Here is a 22468-nt window from a genome sequence, read left to right on the forward strand (position 1 = left end):
TGCTAAATTACTAAAATGTCAAATGTGCCTCCCGAGTGGTGCAGCGGTCTAAGGCACTGCATCGCAGTTTTGCGGTGTCACTGCAACCTGGGGTTTGATCCCAGGCTATGTTACAACCGGCTGTGGCCGGGAGTCCAATAGGGCTGCCCATAATTCGCCCAGCCTCGTCCAGGTTAGGGGTGGATTGGGCTGGGGGGGGCTTTACTTGGCTCATCGCACTCTAGCGACTCCTTGTGGCGGGCCGGGCACCTGCAGGCTGATTTCGGTTGTCAGTTGAACGGTGTTTCCTCCTAAACATTGGTGCAGCTATCTACTGTATTACGCGAGCAGGTGTTAAGAAGCGAGGTTTGGCGGGTCATGTTTTGGAGGATGCATGACTCGACCTTCGCCTCTCTCTCGAGCCAGTTGGAGAGTCGCAGACATGAGACAAGATCATAATCATGAAATTGTTACATTTTTTAAAAATGTTCTCAATTATAAAGACAAATGAGGAGCAGTTATCATGCGGTTTTCAGGGTGACAAACAAAGGACATTGAGTAAGAGAATCAACAGCAAAAATGTATATTTGAATATAATTCAGTGTCAAATATGAAATCACAAGAGTCCATAGTGTTGCTATAACAACAGCTTGTTTTCCACCTGATATGTTAGAGTCCTCCATAATGTGCACACCTAGTCTACATTCCCATTATTTTCCAGGGAGCACGTTACAGTATGTTACTCAACACATCAGTCTGGTTTGGTCTGCGATCTGCATTGGATCCTACATCCCACCATCACAAACCTCAGGATTTCAGACTGGTGTGTACTCAACTTTCTTTGAGCAGCTAGTATTTCAGCACTGGGCTGAAACAGCTCCGAACACTTCTCCCAATGCAGCAGCCTTGAGTGCTTCAGTTCCATTCTCAGATCTTTCTCCTGCTTTCCACTGCTCTCTGTTCTAAGCTGATAATATTTCAGAACCTTGGACAGTTCTACTCTACAGTACCTGATCTGACTGCAGAAATCACTATTTCAGCATTGGACATTTCTCCTTTCTCTGCTGCCTGCCTGGTTGGTGTAGCGACCGCCCCTACTGCTGGGGAAAAATACAGAAATCGCTACACATGATGCAGGCAGGTGCAGAGAAAAAGGAAAACCAGCACAGTCACAGACCTTAAAATGTAGGCTTGGCCTGCAGGCTATAAAGGATGGCCACATCAGCCAACACTCTCTCTCTTCCTCTTCCCTGACTCTAGTTTTTTTGTCTGTTTCACCATACAACACCCTCTCCACTCATCCACACACTGCATACGCTACTGATCCTACAGACGTCCACAGCTTGTTACATTTTTGTATTTATTATTATTTAGTATAATAAATGTATTTGTTTTTAGATTTAAGTCATGCGTGGTCTCCCTTTGTTGTTAGGAACTATGAGCCAGGTCGTAACAATGTGCATACCTCTAACATCGACATGTAATGTGACTTATTTCAGTATTATCCTAGGTATGTAAATATTTACAAGGTGTTAGCATTTAAAACCTATTGTTATACAACTTTTGTATCCCAAACAGAATAATTCCCTTGCATTTGTATCCTCCAGTGCCCTCTCTGCTACAATACCGTAGTATGTGAAAACCTGACATTAGGGGAGAAATGTACACACATCCATTCTAAACAATAGTAAGAGAGGAGCCCAGGATCCTTATAATGGCCGGGATATGTTTTTTTCTCTCTTACTCCCCCAATCTTTCACTATCTCTCACTCCCAATCTTTCACTATCTCTCTCTCTCCCAATCTTTTACGATCTCTCTCTACCAATCTTTTACGATCTCTCTCTCAATCTTTCACTATCTGTCTCTCTGCCAATCTTTCACTATCTCTCTCTTATAATCTTTCGCTATCTCTCTCCCAATCTTTCACTAACTCTCTCTCACATTATTTCACTATCACTCTCTCTCTCTCGCTCTCTCTCTCTCTCTCTGTCTCTGTCTCTAGCTGACTGCACTAGTCTCAGCTGTTTGCAGGAGAAATAGCAGAAACTTTAATAGAATACAAAACAGTAGGGAGGCGTAGCCTGAGGAAAATAATGTAGGAGTCAGCAAAGCCTTTGTGCCTCTGCCTCAACAGAAAAACAGCAACATGGCACATGGGGCCAAGCTCTGTCAGACGCCCGGTAGCAGCTCAACCAAATATGATTTACTTTATGAATTCTAAACATCTCCTAAGGAGACTCACAGTCTGTCACATCTAATTTGACCCTGACCCTATGACTTCAAATGGCACAGTCCTCTGCTCACTTGTCTCTGTCCGCCTGTCTCCAATGCCTTTCATCTATTTTGGGGCACTAGCTTTCAGGATAATGCAGGGGCCATTTGAATAGTGGTCTATCTGCATTATGAAAGAGATTAATGTGCTGTGTTCAGTTCATGGTTTGCCCAAGATGAAAGGCCATTTTTGTTTGTTTAAGAGATGGGTGTTCTCTAGGCATCTGAGCAGAAACAGGGAAGTACTGTAAGTGAAGCTTTAAACTCAAGAAGAAAGCCAGCCAACAAACTCAATTTTGTTTAAATCTGGTTCAGGGAATTGGAATGTCTCTCTCTGCAGTAGCTCTTGTTGTTTTTTCTCTCTGACTTAAGCTTTGAGATATTGTGACCTTTCTCTAAAAGTGGGTTCAGAAGCTTTGTGTGACATCAACATGGTGGTGCACTGCTCAGCTTTGGGCAAGCCCTCACAGCAAATACTGTAGCGCAGATTCCTGGCCTGAGAGAGAGTTTAAAAGAGGTCACCATCTCCGAGGAGGCATCGGGGAAGACTGAGTCAGAGTTGAGACCACACAGCATCCATGATGCTGCAGAGGCCATGATGCTATCTACCACCTGCGACAACATAATGTCCATTCTACCTCACATAACCCCCACATGAGACAACATACTGCATACTAGAGGTCGACCGATTCATCGGAATGGCCGATTAATTAACACATTCTTATTTTCAATGACGGCCTAGGAACCACCAACTTTCATATGTTCTCATGTTCTGAGCAAGGAACACAAACGTTGGCTTTTTTACATGGCACATATTGCACTTTTACTTCTCCAACACTTTGTTTTTGCATTATTTAAACCAAATTGAACTTGTTTCATTATTTATTTGAGGCTAAAAATATTTTTATTGATGTATTATATTATGTTAAAATAAGTGTTCATTCAGTATTTGTTGTAATTGTCGTTATTACAAATAAAAACAAAAAAAACTGCCGATTAATCGGTATCGGCTTTTTTGGTCCTCCAAATATCAGTATCGGTATCGGCTTTGAAAAATCATAATTGGTCGACCTCTACTCCACACTAACCTCACATACCCTCATAACCTCTAAATGACATAGCATACTATCCACACGAACCTCAAATACCCTCATAACCTCTAAATGACACAGTATACTATCTACACAAACCGTATATACCCTCATACCCTCCAAACAGGGCTCTACATGAACTATTTCCATTGGTAGCAATAGTGCTCCTCAATTCAAAAACTAAGGAGCACCAGACAAACTTTTGGAGAACCAGCATTTTTATATATTTATTTTTCTGCAACTGACTGTTCAATCATTCTTAATTTTCATCAGTTGTTACGTTGATTATGTAGAACGCATCACTAGCGAGTGGGCAGGACGTTAGAATATAAAAAACTTAATCATTGTGTTCAAAGTGCAACTGCAAACATATTTACATACACTACCGTTCAAAAGTTTGGGGTCACTTAGAAATGTCATTGTTTTTGAAAGAAAACATTTTGTTCATTCAAATAACATCAAATTGATCAGAAATACAGTGTAAACATCGTTAATGTTGTAAATGACTATTTAGCTGTAAATGGCTGATTTTAATGGAATATCTGCATAGGCGTACATAGGCCCATTGTCAGCAACCATCACTCCTGTGTTCCAATGGCACGTTGTTTTAGCTAATCCAAGTTTATAATTTTAAAAGGCTAATTGATCATTATAAAAACCCTTTTGCAATTATTTTAGCACAGCTGAAAACTGTTGTTCTGATTAAAGAAGCGATAAAACCGGCCTCCTTTAGACTAGTTGAGTATCTGGAGCATCAGCATTTGTAGGTTCGATTACAGGCTCAAAATTGGCAGAAACAAAGGACTTTCTTCTGAAACTCGTCAGTCTACACTTGTTCTGAGAAATGAAGGTTATTCCATGCGAGAAATTGCCAAGAAACTGAAGATCTCGTACAACGCTGTGTACTACTCCCTTCACAGAACAGCGCAAGCTGGCTCTAACCAAAATAGAAAGAAGAGTGGGAGGCCCTGGTGCACAACTGAGCAAGAGGACAAGTACATTAGAGTGTCTAGTTTGAGAAACAGATGCCTGAAGTCCTCAACTGGCAGCTTCATTAAATAGTGCCGCAAAACATCAGTCTTAACGTCAACAGTGAAGAGGCGACTCCGGGATGCTGTCCTTCTAGGCTTTGGTACTCTTTCAGAGCTCAGGACAACAGTCCATTAGGGACAGACACTTTTGTGCACAGTCCATGACCAAGAGACCTACTGTATGCCTTCCCTCTGTTGTCCTACATACGACTGCTGATGGCACTGGTGAGATCAGAAGAGCTGTCAATCATTATGATAGCTCCCAATCCCCCGGGGGCTCTATGGTGGCAGGGATGATCCAGATTTAGATTTTAGCCAGGTTCCACACTGCCGGGATGTACTGTCTCAGGGGTGAAGACCAATAGGATTGTGGCCTGTACTGGGCCAGCCATTGATGGCTTGGTTATTGTTTATTTATTTTATTTAACCTTTATTTAACTAGGCAAGTCAATTAAGAACAAATTCTTATTTAAAATGACGGCCTACCCCGGTGACGCTGGGCCAATTGTGCGCCGCCCTATGGGACTCCCAATCACGGCTGGTTGTGATACAGCCTGGAATTGAACCAGGGTTTGTAGTGACACCTCTAGCACTGAGATGCAGTGCCTTAGACTGCCGCACCACTCGAGAGCCCCTAAGAACAAAAGGGACAGGTTAGCGCACTGTGGGCTATCTGCCCCTGTGATTAGCATGATACAGGGCTGCGGGCTGGTTCCACATCCAGAACTTATGCCAGCATATGGAAAATGTTTATGCAATGGTGCTCTGGAAGAGAATGTTGACCCAGCATGCTGCCAGGTGGAAACGATTCTCAAACAGGAACTCGTTCTCACTATCAAGGTGTACGCCTCAGCGATTTCAGTTTGTCATGAGGGTTTTGATCGAGTGTCTTTGTTTAGCCATCCTCCCCTCAAACGTTTCCTTTTGGGAACACTGCGACTGAGACCAGCAACCCAAACTATAGTTCCACCGTGAGATTTGACATTGGTGCTCAATGTGCTCTGTGAGCTGCCATTCGAGCACTTGGATCAGATTCCTCTTAAAATGTTGTCTATTAAAATTGTATTGTTACTTGTGAGCAGATTTGAGGCTCTGTCAACGCGACCCAACTGTCTCGCCATCAATGGCGACATGCGCTCGTCCTAATCCGTCTTTTTTTGCCTAAGATTGTCAAGAGCTCCTACAGATCAGACTCTCTTTTCCTCACAGGGAACAGAGAGAGGAACGGCTGTATTGCCTGTAGCCAGTGGGCCCAATTTTACATCTAGCTCAGGATTATTGTGCTTCATTGAGCAGTATTTGAGTATTTGACTTTAATTTTGATTATGGGAACAACAGCTAACATAAATTTGTCCTACATTAATGTTAACTTGCTAACGTTAGCTGAGCCAGTCACTGAAATCATCTTTGGCTGAAGGTGCGGGCATAATACATAATACATTTTCTCAGGCGATGCTGTCTTGGTAGCAGTGTAAACCAATGGGATGCCCCCCTATGAGGCTCCGCTCTACTCATATAACTGGAGTTAACCTCCCATTAACCTTCGTTATGATTTGTAATCAATGTATCAGCCTGTCTTGTTTGAGCAATGAAGAGAGAAGAGTGTTGCGACTAAATATTGTTACGCCTTTACTTTTTTTATTGGATAATTTTTTTGCCTCATGGTGCTCCTAAAATAAAAGTATTGGTTGCACACCAAAATGTTTAGCCGCATGGTCACACTTTAGAGCCCTCCAACTGAGACAAAACACTGTCATAACCTCACTACACACTAGCCGGTATGATGGCGCCGATGGAGATGATAGCATCGCGACTAGCTCTTAGGAAACTTTGCAGTATTTTGTTTTTTTATGTACTATTTGTTTTTCATTTTTAGCTCAGGAAATGTTTTGAGTCATTACATATAGCCGGGAATAACTATTGGATATTAGAGCGGAGGTAACTCACCAGAACTACCAGCATTACGACCAGGAATACGACTTGCCTGGAGCAGATCCTTTGTTCACTCTCCCCAGCGGAGGAAAGGCACTCGAGGCGGCCTGCTGGTTTGACTTACGAGGCGCGCACACCATCCACCGCTTCCGAGTATATTACTCGCTAATGTTCAGTCTTTGGATAACAAAGTTGATGAGCTTAGAGCAAGGATTTATTTCCAGAGAGACATCAGGGCCTGTAACATACCTTGTTTCACGGAAACATGGTCAATAAAGCCAGCAGGATTCTCAGGACATTGTGCAGACAGGAATAAATATCTCTCCGGGAAGCAGAAGGGTGGAGGGGTGTATTTCATGAATAACGACTCATGGTGTAATTCAAGGAACATACAGGAGCTCAAGTCCCCCACCCTCCTTTCGGCAAATCTGACCACGACTCCATCTTGCTCCTCCCTTCCTATTGGCAGAAACTTAAACAGGAGGTACCTGTGCTAAGAACTATTCAACGCTGGTCTGACCAATCAGAATCCACGCTTCAGGATTGTTTTGATCATGTGGACTGGGATATGTTCCGGGTAGCTTGCGAAAATAATCTGCATACACAGATATGGTGACAGAGTTTATAAGGAAGTGTATAGGAGATGTAGTACCCACTGTGACTATTAAAACCTACCCTAACCAGAAACCGTGGATAGATGGTAGCATTCGCGCGAAACTGAAAGCACAAACCATTACATTTAACCATGGCAAGGTGACTGGGAATATGGCAGAATATAAACAGTGTAGTTATTCACTCTGCAAGGCAATCAAACAAGCTAAACTTCAGTATAGAGATAAAGTGGAGTCGCAATTCAACGGCTCAGACACGAGACCTATGTGGCAGGGACGTATGTGGCAGGGACTACAGACAATCAACTACAAAAGGAAAACCAGCCACGTTGCCGAGACCGACGTCTTGCTTCCGGACAGGCTAAACACATTCTTTGCACGCTTTGAGGATAACACATTGCCACCGGCTCTCCTTCTCCATGGCTGACGTGAGTAAAACATTTAAATGTGTTAACCCTTGCAAGGCTGCCGGACCAGACGGTATCCCTACCTGCGTCCTCAGAGCATGCGCAGACCAGCTGGCTGGTGTATTGACAGGCATATTCAATCTCTCCCTATCCCAGTCTGCTGTCCCCACATGGCCACAATGTTTGCTGTACCCAAGAAGTCAAAGGTAACTAAACTTAATGACTATTGCCCCGTAGCACTCACCTCTGTCATCATGAAGTGCATTGAGAGACTAGTCAAGGATCATATCATCTCTACCTTACCTGCCACCCTAGACTCACTTCAATTTGCTTACCGCCTCAATAGATCCACAGACAATGGCCATCACTCTGAACACTGCCCTATCCCATCTGGACAAGAGGAATACCTATGTAAGAATGCTGTTTATTGAATATAGCTCAGCATTCAACACCATAGTACCCTCCAAGCTCATCATTAAGCTTGAGTCCCTGGGTCTCAACCCCGCCCTGTGCAATTGGGTCCTGGACTTCCTGACGGGCCGCCCCCAGGTGGTAAAGGTAGGAAACATCACCTCCACTCCGCTGATCCTTAAAACTAGAGCCCCCTCCTGTACTCCCTGTTCACCCATGACTGTGTGGCCAAGCACGCCTCTAACTCAATCATCAAGTTTGTAGACGGCACAACAGTAGTAGGCTCGATTACCAGCAATGACGTGACAGCCTACAGTGAGGAGATGAGGGCTCTGGGAGTGTTGTGCCTGGGAAACAACCTCTCAATCAACGTCAACAAAACAAAGGAGATGATCGTGGACTTAAGGAAACAGCAGAGGGTGTACCCCCTTATCTACATCGAAGGGACCGCAGTGGAGAAGGTGGAAAGCTTCTAGTTCCTTGGCGTACACATCACTAACAAACTGATACCTACCACCCACACAGACAGTGTAGGGAAGAAGGCGCAACAGAGCATCTTCAACCTCAGGAGGCTGAAGAAACTTGGCTTGTCACCGAAAACCCTCACATACTTTTACAGATGCACAATTGAAAGCATCCTGTAGGGCTGTATCACCACCTGGTATGGCAACTGCACCGCCCGCAACCGCAAGGCTTTCCAGAGGGTGGTGCGGTCTGCACAACGCATCACCCGCACTCCAGGACACATACAGCACCCGATGTCACACGAAGGTCAAAAAGATCATCAAGGACATCAATCACCTGTGCCGCTGCCTGTTCACTCCGCTATCATCCAGAAGGCGAGGTCAGTACAGATGCATCAAAGCGGGGACCGAGAGACTGAAAAACAGCTTCTATCTCAAGGCCATCAGTCTGTTAAACAGCCATCACTAGCACATTTATAGGCTGCTGCCTATTGGCATAGACAAGAAATCACTGGCCACTTTAAGGAATGGAACACTAGTCACTTAAACAACTTCTTAGGGCTGCAATCCCGTTTACTGGGATCGATATGACAACAGCCAGTGAAAGTGCAGGGCGCCAAATTCAAAACAACAGAAATCTCATAATTAAAATTCCTCAAACATACATGTATTTTATACCGTTTTAAAGGTAATCTTGTTGTTAATCCCACCACAGTCTCCAATTTCAAATAGGCTTTACAGCGAAAGCACCACAAACGATTATGTTAGGTCACCACCGACTCACAGAAAAATGTTGCCATTTTTCCAGCCAAAGAGAGGAGTCACAAAAAGCACAAATAGAGATAAAATTAATCACTAACCTTTGATCTTCATCAGATGACCTTCATCAGATGACACTCATAGGACTTCATGTTACACAATACATGTATGTTTTGTTTGATAAAGTTCATATTTATATACAAAAATCTGCAGAGAGCCACATCATTTTACAGAAATACTCATTATAAATGTTGATAAATACAATTGTTAGATATGGAAATATAGATATACCTCTCCTTAATGAAACCACTGTGTCAGATTTCAAAAAAACTTTACGGAAAAAGCAAACCATGCAATAAATCTGAGACGGCGCTCAGAAAATAAATACAATTATCCACCATGTTGGAGTCAACAGAAATCAGAAATCACATTATAAATATTCCCTTACCTTTGACGATCTTCATCAGAATGCAAAGAAATGTACTACAATCAGTTCCACTGTTCCAGCCATTAAATGAATTAACCAATTAGTGTGGATAGAGCAGTTTGCTATGGAGCAGGTAAGCGATTGAATCTATTGTAATGAAACAGGCAGGGAGCAGGCCTTGAACCCTCGACTTTCTAACCCGGAGTCCAGCGCTATCGACTGTGCCCCAAAAGCATGCTCGAGCGGCAGAGTTGGTATCCGCGCTTTTAAACCTCGGGTCGTTACACTATATAGGAACGTCGTTAAGAGCAAATTGTATTTTGCGGTAACAGCATGGTTTAATCGCAATGAAAGACAAACACACACTGTGCTGCCAGTCATCTTGCATTATTTGAATTGGGCCCACAGAATTGTACCTACGGAGGAGCGGCTTCTAACTTGGAAAGTCTCTGAAATTCCGAGTTTTATAGTATTCTTAACTAGCTTTTAAAAGGTTTTCCATTCTTCTGTAATTAAACATCTCTCCCTAATTTCTGAATTACGCTTTTAACGTCCTCATGAGGCTATGGTTCAGAGGGGAGGGGCAGGTAGCCTACTCACGGGCACACCCACTGGTAAAGATTTCCAGCTGGCAGGCAGACGCTCGAATCCGTTTCTGAGTGACAGATTGAGGGCTTTGCATATGTGCTTTGTTACGATTCTTGTGGGAGTGAAAAATAATGCCCAGAACGTAAAATAACTTCATTAATCGGTTCTCGTGCTTTTAAAATAACAGTTCTGTTCCGGAACAATATAGATCACTTTCGTTTCAAGTTCGGATTTTATTCCTCTAATAATTTAGTTATTTTCCGGTTTTTGCTTCTGTTCCAATAACCGGTTTCAACCATTGACTACTATGGATTATCTTTACTTTTTTGTATTATGGCCTGGAAGTGTATAATTGACCGTTTTTTTTTCAAATTTGCTTGATGGTTGCCCTGCCCTCTGACTTTTGTGATATTTGTCATCTGTTTACAATGTCGACTAAACCTTGAACCAACATTTACTCACTTTGTTGTTTGCCCCACAGAGTGACACTATCTTCATTTTACACACAGCAGACAGGCTATGCCAATGTCCAAAATTGTTCTTCTTTTAACATTGTAATGCCATGACATTTTCCTATCACATTGAAATGAAAGTCAAAGTGTTTTGAATTACAGTTCATCCCCTGTTTATATTTTCTGTCAGAATTTTTGCTAATTTCTTTTTCATCTCTTCAGTATTTTATCTTGTCAATGTTCACAACACGTTTAACATTGAGATGTACACAATAACATCTGAATCCCAAAACTTCCAAATCAGCTTATAGGCAGGAAATGGATACACAATAAAACTCATGAGGGAATCATTTCTAAATCCTCCCAAATCCTTTTTCTTCATAAGCACCTGGTAACATGCTTAAAATATCAGGCATTACCCAGCTTACTCTATTCAATATCAAGTCTCAGGCATGCTGCAGGAAAAAATCCTCGTATTTCAGCATTTGCTTTTTAATTTCCTCTGTGCTGCTATCAGACATAGACTGGAGTCTTTTTTTCTCTCTTAACATGCTATGGCGATGGATGATAAAAGTGCTGTGTTATTCAGTGTGCCCTGATGGTGCTTTTACAATGTCCTTTCATCCAGGGGTCAGATCCTTGGTTTTATCTTACATCTGACTGTCATTCACACTGCGCTGCGATACGCCAGACACATGAAGCCCCTTTGGAAATATCAGACGTGCATAAACAGCTATTCCTGCTCCTCACTGCTCCTCCAGTCTCCACCTGAGTGGGTGATGATGATGTAGCCCTGCTCAGTTCTTCACAGCCGCCTGTCTTATAAAAGGCCAAGCCTGGTTGGACAGCCTTCTGCAGTGTTCTGCTGTTTGAAGGTCACTTAGGTAGAGGAGAGGAGGTAGAGGAGAGGAGAGTGGATGGCTGAGTCTGTGGCTGTGCTCGGGATTCTTATGTGCTCTAGCTAGCTAGTCTATGGTAGCACTTCAGTTTACAGCGCTATATATCTATGCATATAGTAGACACACTTACGGTGCCTACGGCCAGCATTCTATCCTGTTTAAAGTATTCATGAAAACTCATAACATGTTTTCTCCATTTGACATGAATCAAAATGTCACATTCACATGGAAAGTAATATGCTGAAGTTGTGATGGCTGGCTGTTAGTGGAGGTGCTGTGAGGTGTGTTAGTCTACAGGTGTCTTTAGACTGGGCTGTCAAAGTGAGACAGGGTGTTTTCTTCCCCTGCTCTGTGGTGCACAGCACAGACCGCATTTACATTAGCATAATATACACGGATTGGTTCAGCATCAGTAATAATATTCATCATTTTATTGAATCAGCGATTTTATCCCCAGCTCTAAGAGGAAAGCCAAGCCGACTAGCATGTTGCCTCTGCCCATTTAGCCTAGCCGACTAGCATGTTGCCTCTGCCCATTTAACCAAGCCGACGAGCATGCAGGCTCTGCCCATTTAGCCAAGCCGACTAGCATGTTGGCTCTGCCCATTTAGCCAAGCCGATTAGCATGCTGCCTCTGCCCATTCAGCCAAGCCGACTAGCATGCTGCCTCTGCCCATTTAGCCAAGCCGACTAGCATGTTCCCTCTGCCCATTTAGCCAAGCCGACTAGCATGCTGGCTCTGCCCATTTAGCCAAGCTGACTAGCATGTTGCCTCTGCCCATTTAGCCAAGCCGACTAGCATGTTGCCTCTGCCCATTTAGCCAAGCCGACTAGCATGTTCCCTCTGCCCATTTAGCCAAGCCGACTAGCATGCTGCCTCTGCCCATTTAGCCAAGCCGACTAGTATGTTCCCTCTGCCCATTTAGCCAAGCCGACTAGCATGCTGCCTCTGCCCATTTAGCCAAGCCGACTAGCATGCTGCCTCTGCCCATTTAGCCAAGCCGACTAGCATGTTCCCTCTGCCCATTTAGCCAAGCCGACTAGTATGTTCCCTCTGCCCATTTAGCCAAGCCGACTAGCATGCTGCCTCTGCCCATTTAGCCAAGCCGACTAGTATGTTCCCTCTGCCCATTTAGCCAAGCCGACTAGTATGTTCCCTCTGCCCATTTAGCCAAGCCGACTAGCATGCTGCCTCTGCCCATTTAGCCAAGCCGACTAGCATGTTGCCTCTGCCCATTTAGCCAAGCCGACTAGCATGTTGCCTTCGCCCATTTAGCCAAGCCGACTAGCATGTTGCCTCTGCCCATTTAGCCAAGCCGACTAGCATGTTGCCTCTGCCCATTTAGCCAAGCCGACTAGCATGTTGCCTCTGCCCATTTAGCCAAGCCGACTAGCATGTTGCCTCCGCCCATTTAGCCAAGCAGACTAGCATGTTGCCTCTGCCCATTTAGCCAAGCCGACTAGCATGCTGGCTCTCGTACTGGGATGAAGGAGAAGAAAAAAAGCTTTTCTCAATCGCACCATTTTCTCTGTCTTTTACTTACAGCCTACCACATAATGAGCTACTGCCACCACACATTTCCACCATCGCTGAAATTAATACACGTTTTCCTGCCAGATAATGGGACTATGCAAATGTCTGATTGATTTTGTCCATCCATGCTTTCTTTCATTACCCTATTCTAGGGTTGTATATTGCTATGAATAAATAATCCAGTGGTAGCGCATCATTATTCATTGTGGTTATTAAATAACATTCATATTTCGATAAGGCTGTAAAGGGGTGCTAGTCTTGTCTCGCAGCATAACCCCCATTTCGCGCGCGCATTTCTACCTTGTCTATATTTATAGCTTTTGACCTTGAGTTGGCATAATAGACGATGCATTGATCTCCTGAAAAGGAAACATGTCCTGGTTATCACTGTGTCACTGGCCAGGCCCCATTTAGACTGTTTAAATTAGGTTTGTTCATCAGCCCTAGAGGACTGTGAGATCCATTTTGACTTATAAATTGGAGGGACAATATCATTGACATGATGTACTTCACAATTTGAATTTTAAATCATATTAATTCAGTCATTACACAATGTGTCAGCGGAGACATTGGGAGTTGAAATGAAATCCTATTCAATTAAAATGTCCCTCCAAAGCTTCTTGGCACAATGCATGTAGTATTTCTGCTAACCTCTGTCACTCCCATCAAACAAATTCCAGACTAGATTTACTAGTTGGCTGTCTTTGAAGCTATAAGCTATTTTTTTCATTTGGCATGCCTACTGTACCATTTAGCTGACCCATGAAATGTGATATTGACAGGGCTGGCCTTTTGGGAGTTTTTTTCTCATGGGCTCAGAGACTATTGTGGTTGTTTTTATGACGTAATGATACCATTCAAGTGGACAGAAATCATTCACATGAAATGTTCATGCCCTCCACTGGTTGTTTAAGAAAAAGTAATTAACAGAACCAGCAGAAAATGACCTCAATAACTGTTGTTTTTAAATTGGCTATGACACAATGTGATATACTGTGCCAAAAAGTGATTTTCAAAGAGCTTTCTATTTTGACTTTACAGTAACTGTGAAATTATTTGATGAAGTTCACTGTTCTCTGCAAACCACAATGCCACCTTTCACCATTCTACAGTATGTGACTGATCCCCTCTCTCTCCACTCCAGGTTTCTCTATCCTCCAGGCCATCATGGAGTCAGCGGTGGCCAATAACTGGCAGGTTACGGCCCGGTCGGTGGGCAGCATAGTGGACCCTACAGAGTACAAACGCATCATAGAGGAGATGGACCGTAGGCAGGAGAAACGCTTCCTCATCGACTGTGAAGTGGGAAGAATCAATGCCATCCTGGACCAGGTACAGTACAGTGGGGTTTAACACTAATACACTGCTGCAGTAACTGAGGGGGTTCGTTGACCTCCACTTGGAGAGTTACCTTACCTGAAACCTGAAGACTGATGTAAGAGCTAATTGCATTGCAACCCGGGTTTGGTTGTATTGGGTGCTTGTGGATCAACTGAATGAATACCCAACCAAGGTTTGCTATCATATTTATACTCTTATACTTATGGGAAGAATTATCACACACACACACATTTTATGAGCTATGGATCTTAGGTGGCAACATCACTTATTTAGTTATGTGTGTGCATGAATTTGATCTTGATAATCTTGATTCTACAAAAGATTATTAAAGGTTTGGTTGTGCACTTCTTGTTTGTTTTCAAATACAAAGAGGACTTTATTCAAGAGAGTCTGATTCACCCACGTAGCTCTCTGGCTGTGTTCCATCCTTTCAAAGAATCCTTTTGGTAGCCTCAATCTGCCATTCAGTCTGCCTCCATTCCTTCAATACCTCTGAAAGTCCCATTTCCATTTGTAGGGACCTCTCCTGGCCTCTTCAGCTTTGTACTTCTTATTCCTTTTCCATTATTAGCATCTAAGACATTTACCAGGGCTTTTCCATTACCCTCAAAAACATTTAACAGGGCAGTAAGGCTAAACCCCTTACTTAGAGCCTTGTAATAACCTCACACACCACAAACAGAGGGGACATTCTCTCTTTAAAGGGGTTATTGTGCAACATAACAAAAACACAGGGAAAACTCAATTAAAGCTTGTTGGTTCTTGTTTGAGGTTGACTCTTGGGCTACATTTTCACTTAGCAATAACAGCTACTATTAACAATGGTTCCCCGTTTCCTAGGTGATCAGCCACTGAGTTGGCCATTAGTGTTGATTTGTATGTATTTGTTTATGTCTGCTGTGCACAAGCTTGGAATGGGTTCACTAATGCTATTGTCAAGAATTGAATTTAATCCCAGTTGTTTTATTTTTTTTGCTTGTTACACTCAGGATGACATTTAATGCTGATATACAGAGTTTGATTAAATATAAAAAATATAAATATATGCCATTTAGCAGACGCTTTTATCCAAAGCGACTTACAGTCATGTGTGCATACATTCTACGTATGGGTGGTCCCGGGAATCGAACCCACTACCATGGCGTTACAAGCACCATGCTCTACCAACTGTGCTACAGAAGGACCACCTTAATTAGTGATGTAATTCCCAACTGTAACTAAATGCTTTAGGTTTTTTCATAAAGGAATGGGATTGACTGTCTGGCTCCCAGGACCTTCAATCCACACAGGACTTCCGCTCTTCATAATGACACTGTTTGTTTCACCCATGCTAGGTTTCCTTCAAATTTTACACAAACATACAAAACAAGGTTCATATTATGGTGTGTGTGTGTGTGTTAAGGCCTCATATTCATCATTAATCAGGGCTGAACGCTGACCTTCTTGTCCTCTGCTGAGGTGTGTGTATGTGCGTACAGGCCTCTGGCTCTCATATAACGATCCTTCATTATGATGCGCTAAAGAGTGTTACTGTGACCTTTCAGACAGATTTGTGTTCATTGCCACTTGACCTTGAAGGATGTATCTAAAAGTGACAGGATATCACTTTCTCATGCAGGTCAGGATAAATGTATACCTGTCCTGACTAATGTGGGAGGTTGAGTTCTGGACATGTGTTAGAAGAATTCAGCTTATTCATTCTGAGCTGTCCTACAAATACCAATATTGTCATTCTGCTTAACGTCAACCAATTATAAGTGTGATAGTTCTGCTTTCTGAGTCCTGACAGCCACAGTCCCAGTGTGAATGTTCAAGCCAGCGGTGGCTCTGGTGTTTTAGACCGGCAGGGCACTGAGTCTGCATCTCTCAAGGACGATTCATTATGTGGGTCGTCACATCAACACTTTGCTTTAATATCAGCAGCTCCCAGTATAAGTAGGACACACGCCGTCCAATAACGGCATACAATCAGCCTGCTAAAAATAGCCCTAGCCTCCTAGCCTGAGGGAAGATCTCACACAAAGGCAGGCATGAGCCTCAACACAACCATAATCACTCAACGATGCACTGGGCTGGATGGGATAAGGAGAAGCCAACAGAATCCAGCAGCCATTTTGTACTGTATTCCTTGAGTTGTGTGCAGTACTGAATGCACAGTATCTGAGAGATGCACAGAGAGGAGGGCTCCCTATCTCCCAATATGAACCCGATGCCTTGTAATTCAAAAAGCATGCCTAGCACAGTGGCTCCTCCTATTCAATCATATAGTCGTTACTCATTATAGTTTCTCTCAGTGTGATAGTTTGGTGCTAGACAGACCAGAGGGTGTGCTGGGCTGAGGTTCTGTATGTGTTGATTTGTGGGGTCTGGGAGCTTGCCCTGCCCTGCAGGCTCTCTCAACGTATTCAAGGTATCAACCTGCTCATCCTCTCACTAAAGAATAGGCCCAGGCATGAATGGATGGGTCTTGGGAGAGACCTCACTCCCACAAGCTGCTCATAAATTATAAAGCGACACATGTGTAATCCTGGCCACAGGACCAGTTTACCACAGGAGAAAAAAAGAGAGAGAGGGAGAGTGGGTAGACTAGAGACAAAAGTGGAGGGAGAGAGAGAGAGAGAGAGAGAGAGAGAGAGAGAGAGAGAGAGAGAGAGAGAGAGAGAGAGAGAGAGAGAGAGAGAGAGAGAGAGAGAGAGAGAGAGAGAGAGAGAGAGAGAGAGAGAGAGAGAGAGAGAATAGAATGCTGGTGGGAATGGAGCAATGCATGCAGCCTCCCTCTGCTGTGCTGAGTTCTGCTGGGTGATGGAGTAGGAGAAATGGTATAATGCCCACTGGTGGACTAGAATCCCACACCCACAGAGGAGAGGAGGAGAAGAGGGAGAGGATGGAAGCTGAGCTGGATTCTGCTGGTGGGGGAAATGGGAGCTTGTAGAGGAACCTGGCTGTGTGTGAATTACCGTATTGATAAATGGTTTGTTTTACATAGATATCAGTATCAGCGGTATGACGTGATACACTGTCTTTGTAGTGGTACTGTAGTTGTAGTATTATTAATACACATTTCTATGACCCTTTCCTGCTGAATTGTTTTACCCGTTAATTAAGCAAAGAAAGAGGTTTAAGTAGAAGGGGAAAGGGGAGGATTTGAATCCTAGAGATGCCAGTTCCCATTCTGAAGGAGTTGGATGACAAATGACTCTAATACAGCTACAACAAAGAAAGGGCTCCATCATTGGGAATGCTTTTAAGGTAGCCAAATCCTTTGGAAGACACCGGGGTATAGATGAAGCCTTGCACAGAGCCGCGGCTCCAGTCTGCTTAATTAGAACAGATTCCCCTAGGAATACTTAGGCTAATGGTCCAGCAGCAGCACAACCCAGTACAGAACAGCACAATCGGGAGGAGAGAAGAGATGAAGATAACTTAGACAATGGCCAGGAAAGACAGAAAGCCCTCTCTCTCCCAGACAGACTGATAGGCTGGTTTATAACTTCTACTACAGAGGAATACAGCACCACATTTCAGCTAGAACTTCATCTGAATGTTAATAGTTAGTGTGTCTAATCTCATCACCCAGAATCAAATCTTCCTTGCGTGCTGGCCATTGTGCCAACTACTCGATTTTAATGTTAAGGATGTCATGAAGAACTAGTGCGTTTCAGTCTGGAATCTTAGGTTCATCTTCATAGATTTGTTGTTTTTCTTAGTGATGATGTATTATGCCTTTTGAAGAGTAAGAATGATTTATTATCAATCGTGCTGTTTTTTAATCACAAAGGGAATTGACTAAATGTCTACAGATGTAGGACCATAATATCCTGCAGCAACAGGAAATATGAATTGCTATGTGGATTTTAATTCATGGAATTTTTGAAAGGGTTGATACATTTTTACATGGAAATGACAAACTTCAGAAGCCTTTTTAATTTCCTTCATTGCTTGAATGTTTAACTGCATTGCTTGAATGTTTTCCTGCAACAGGGTGATCAAATTAAGAGCGTACATCTGTAGCTGTTTTCTCCTGGCCATGATATGAATGCTCCACCCTCTGGCTCCGGCTGCAGACACAGCTAACAGCTGACATATGGTCCCACTGTAATGGATGGACTTTCAGAGAGGGAGTGGCTCCCTCCTGTTAGCCTGTTGCTCCACAAACCATAAGATTCATCCTCAATGAATGTAATGCATCACACATTGACCACACATTGACCACACATTGACCACACATTGACCAGCTCCAGGATCCTATAAATATTTGTTATGCACACATCACATGCTTTATTTTTATTTGATATTTTCTGGCCTAGAGAACAACACATATAAGACGGCACGTTATGCATCCACAAGCTATTATGCAGACTGTCTTCATATACAGCAATTATGTCTCCTAGACTGGAACTGGCCTCCTTTGAATGGTAATCCGTATGAGTCACTGAAATACCTCAACTTGCCCTACTTGCGTGGGTGCTTGCGCGTAGGCACACACACACACACACACAGACACACACACACAGAGAAGAGTGACTTTTCATTAGCAAGGACTGAAATTGGATTTGCATAGTCATACATCTCTTCAACAGAGAACCAGCACAGAGGACCACAGAGATATTCCAGCTTTCTGCATTTCAGATCACAGCGCAATATTAAGTTACTCCTGAATTACTTTGAATGAAACAGACTTCAATATTTGAGCCAAAAATAACTTTTCAAGTGGCACATTTTTAGAGGCCTGCAAATAAGCGAGTGGCCTGTGTTTTACTGTGTGATGCAGTTGGCCCGATCCTTTCTTTCTGTGACTCTTCAGAGGAGAATATTAGCTGCTGGCTCCAGGCGCTGCAGCTTCATTATGTGCTTGCTGTGTTGTCACACTTGGACCACCGTGGCTCCTTTCCTCTCACATGGGGCTTTTTGTTCCCTGTTCTTTATTAATTGATATTTTTGATTATGCATACTTTCTCACGCATGGTGCCCTGCCTGCCTAACCGCCCGCCCGCCCGCCCGCCCGCCCGCCTGCCTGCCTGCCTGCCTGCCTGCCTGCCTGCCAGCCAGCCAGCCAGCCAGCAAGCAAGCAATGATGATGAGAGGCAGGTTGGTTTTGCATATGAGATCAGATCCTCCACTGCAGACAGAGTCCCACTGTCAAAGCAGCCTGTCGGTATCTCTGTGTCTTCCTACATGGCAGTCAAATGACTATGAAAGCCATTACAGGTGTTATTACCCTATCACGCACATTGGGAACCTGGAAGTCAGGAAGAACTTCCAGTTCCGCAAATCTCCTCCCTCTGAGAGAGACGAAGTTTGGGGGAGCAGGCAGAACCTGAGGGAGGGATTACCGGTGGAGGCTGAAAATGTCAAACACAATGAAATCATTGAGCACCGCCTCCCATGGTAATGGGATTCAGTGTGGAAAGTGGATGGGGAGGATAGAGAGAGGGACTGAGCTGTAACCTTGGAGGATGGAGGATGTTCTCTCTCACAAGGACATATTAAAGGGAGGGTAGAGGTGTGAATGAAAGGACTGACTGGATGCTGTCTGAATGACAGTCACAACGGGCAGATGGATGCCATTACAGATGGAGACTTGTGGGTAATTTGTGAAGATGTCCTTATATGTGATAAAACACTTCTGAGGCAGACAGTCCTAATCCCACGTTGTTTCTTTTGTTACATCTAACAATACAGCCCTCAGTGACATTGAGGGAGGTGGAGGAGATAATGAAAATTGAATAAGCGATGCACCGCACCACATTGTCTGTCCTTGCCTTGATACTCTTTCAATAATAATTATCCATATTGGGTGTTATTCAAAGGTTAAATGAAACATACCGTAACTTTACCACCAGTTCCTTATTGGAATTCATAGGAATTTTCTCAAACTACAATTTGTTAAATTCTCTCCTACATAACACTGGATGTTTGATATTCAATAGAGTTGCAGTGGCTGGCACGTAGAGATTATCCTTGTCCAAACTGTGGGGGTGGAAGTCTAAAAAGACAGTGAAAATGAAATAACTCCCTTTCAGTACTGTACTGTATGTATCTCCATGATGAAAGCACCTTGTTGTTCTACTCGGTTCCTTTCTGCCAGGGATTAAGAATGAAAAGTTTGGTAACCTACAGTGCCTTCGGAAAGTATTCAGAGCCCTTGACTTTTTCCACAATTTGTTAGGTTACAGCCTTATTCTAAAATGTATTAAATCGTTTTTCTCCCCCTCATCAATCTACACACAATACCCCATAATGACAAAGCAAAAACAAGTTTTTAGAAATGTTTGCTAATTTATAAAAGAAAAAAAAACAGAAATACGACATTTATGTAAGTATTCAGACCCTTTACTCAGTACTTGTTGAAGCACCTTTGGCAGCGATTACAGCCTCTAGTCTTCTTGGGTATGATGCTGCAAGCTTGGACACCTATATTTGGGTGTTTTTCCCATTCTTGTTTGAAGATCCTCTCAAGCTCTGTCAGGTTGGATGGGGAGTGTTGCTGCTCAGCTATATATTCTTTTTAGGTCTCTCCAGAGAGTTTCGTTTGGGTTCCAGTCTGGCCACTCAAGGACATTCAGAGACTTGTCCCGAAGCCAGTCTTGCATTGTCTTTACTGTGTGTTTAGGGTTGTTGTCCTGTTGGAAGGTGAACCTTCGCTCCAGTTTGAGGTCCTGAGCGCTCTGGATCAGCTTTTCATCAAGGATCTCTCTGTACTTTGCTTCGTTCATCTTTGCCTCAATCCTGACCAGTCCCTGCCACTGAAATACATCCCCACAGCATGATGCTGCCACCAGCATGCTTCACTGTAGGGATGGTGCCAGGTTTCTGACAGACACAACGCTTGGCATTCAGGCCAAAGTTCAGTCTTGGTTTCATCAGACCAGAGAATCTTGTTTCTCATGGTCTGAGAGTCTTTAGGTGCCTTTTGGCAAACTTCAAGTGGGCTGTCATGTGCCTTTTACTGAGGAGTGGCTTCCGTCTGGCCACTCTACCATAAAGGCCTGATTAGTAGAGTGCTGCAGAGATGGTTGTCCTTCTGAATGGTTCTCCCATCTCCACAGAGGAACTCTAGAGCTCTGTCAGAGTGACCACCGGGTTCGTTGTCACCTCCCTGACCAAGGCCCTTCTCCCCCAATTGCTCAGTATGGCTGGGCGGCCAGCTCTAGGAAGAGTCTTGGTGGTTCCAAACTTCTTCCATTTCAGAATGATGGAGGCCACTCTGTTCTTGGGGACCTTCAATGCTGCAGACATGTTTTGATACCCTTCCCCATTTCTGTGCCTCGATACAATCTTGTCTCGGAGCTCTATGGACAATTCCTTCGACCTCATGGCTTGGTTTTTGCTCTGACATGCACTGTCAACTGTGGGACCTTATATAGACAGGTATGTGCCTTTCCAAATCATGTCCAATCAATTGAACTTACCACAGGTGGACTCCAATCAAGTTGGAGAAACATTTCAAGGATGATCAATGGAAACAGGATGCACCTGAGCTCAATTTCGGTCCTGGTCCTTCTGTAGCTCCTTCTGTAGCTCAGTTGGTAGAGCATGGCGCTTGTAACGCCAGGGTAGTGGGTTCGATCCCCGGGACCACCCATACGTAGAATGTATGCACACATGACTGTAAGTCGCTTTGGATAAAAGCGTCTGCTAAATGGCATATATTATTATTATTATTATTATATTATATTATTATTATTCATAGCAAAGGGTCTGAATACCTACAGTATGTACATAAGGCATTCTGTTTTGTATGTTTAATAATTTTGCAAAAATTTTTAAAAACCTGTTTTCACTTTGTCATTATGGGGTATTGTGTGTAGATTGAGGCTGTAACGTAACAAAATGTGGAAAAAGTCAAGGGGTTTGAACACTTTATGAAGGCACTGTGTCTGGGAGTAACCTTGGTGCTGTAACTAAGCCTGAACTAGTCATTAGAGTAAACACAACAGCTAGCGTTGGTTGTTCATGCCTGCCTGCCTGCTATCACTGGGAGAGAACAGTTCTGCTCCTAATTAAATCTATAATACAGCCCTGTGGCATATATAGCTACAGCAGAAAATGGCAGAGAGCACTTTTCGTTTGAGAAGGCAGTTGTGTTATGAAAGGGGGATTTTTCTGCGCTTCTTAAATCCTGACCTTATTCTACACACTGATGGTAATGCAAAGGAACAAGCATTGTCATCGCAGCACAAGTCTCACCAACCCACCCACGCACGCACACACACACACGCACGCACGCACGCACCCGCACGCACCCACACACACACACACACACACAC

General features: G+C 43.6%; 1 protein-coding gene across 1 annotated transcript in view; it reads left to right on the forward strand.

The window, feature by feature from the left end:
* The window catches only part of LOC118390772 (glutamate receptor 3-like), a 126683-nt gene that overhangs the window by 51335 nt on the left and 52880 nt on the right, over window positions 1-22468 (forward strand). The window contains exon 4 of the mRNA XM_052457088.1: window positions 14002-14189. Within this exon, the coding sequence (XP_052313048.1) occupies window positions 14002-14189 (188 nt within the window). The remainder of the gene's footprint in view (window positions 1-14001; window positions 14190-22468) is intronic.

Source organism: Oncorhynchus keta, chromosome 11 (assembly GCF_023373465.1).
Source record: "Oncorhynchus keta strain PuntledgeMale-10-30-2019 chromosome 11, Oket_V2, whole genome shotgun sequence".
Lineage (NCBI taxonomy): Eukaryota > Metazoa > Chordata > Actinopteri > Salmoniformes > Salmonidae > Oncorhynchus > Oncorhynchus keta.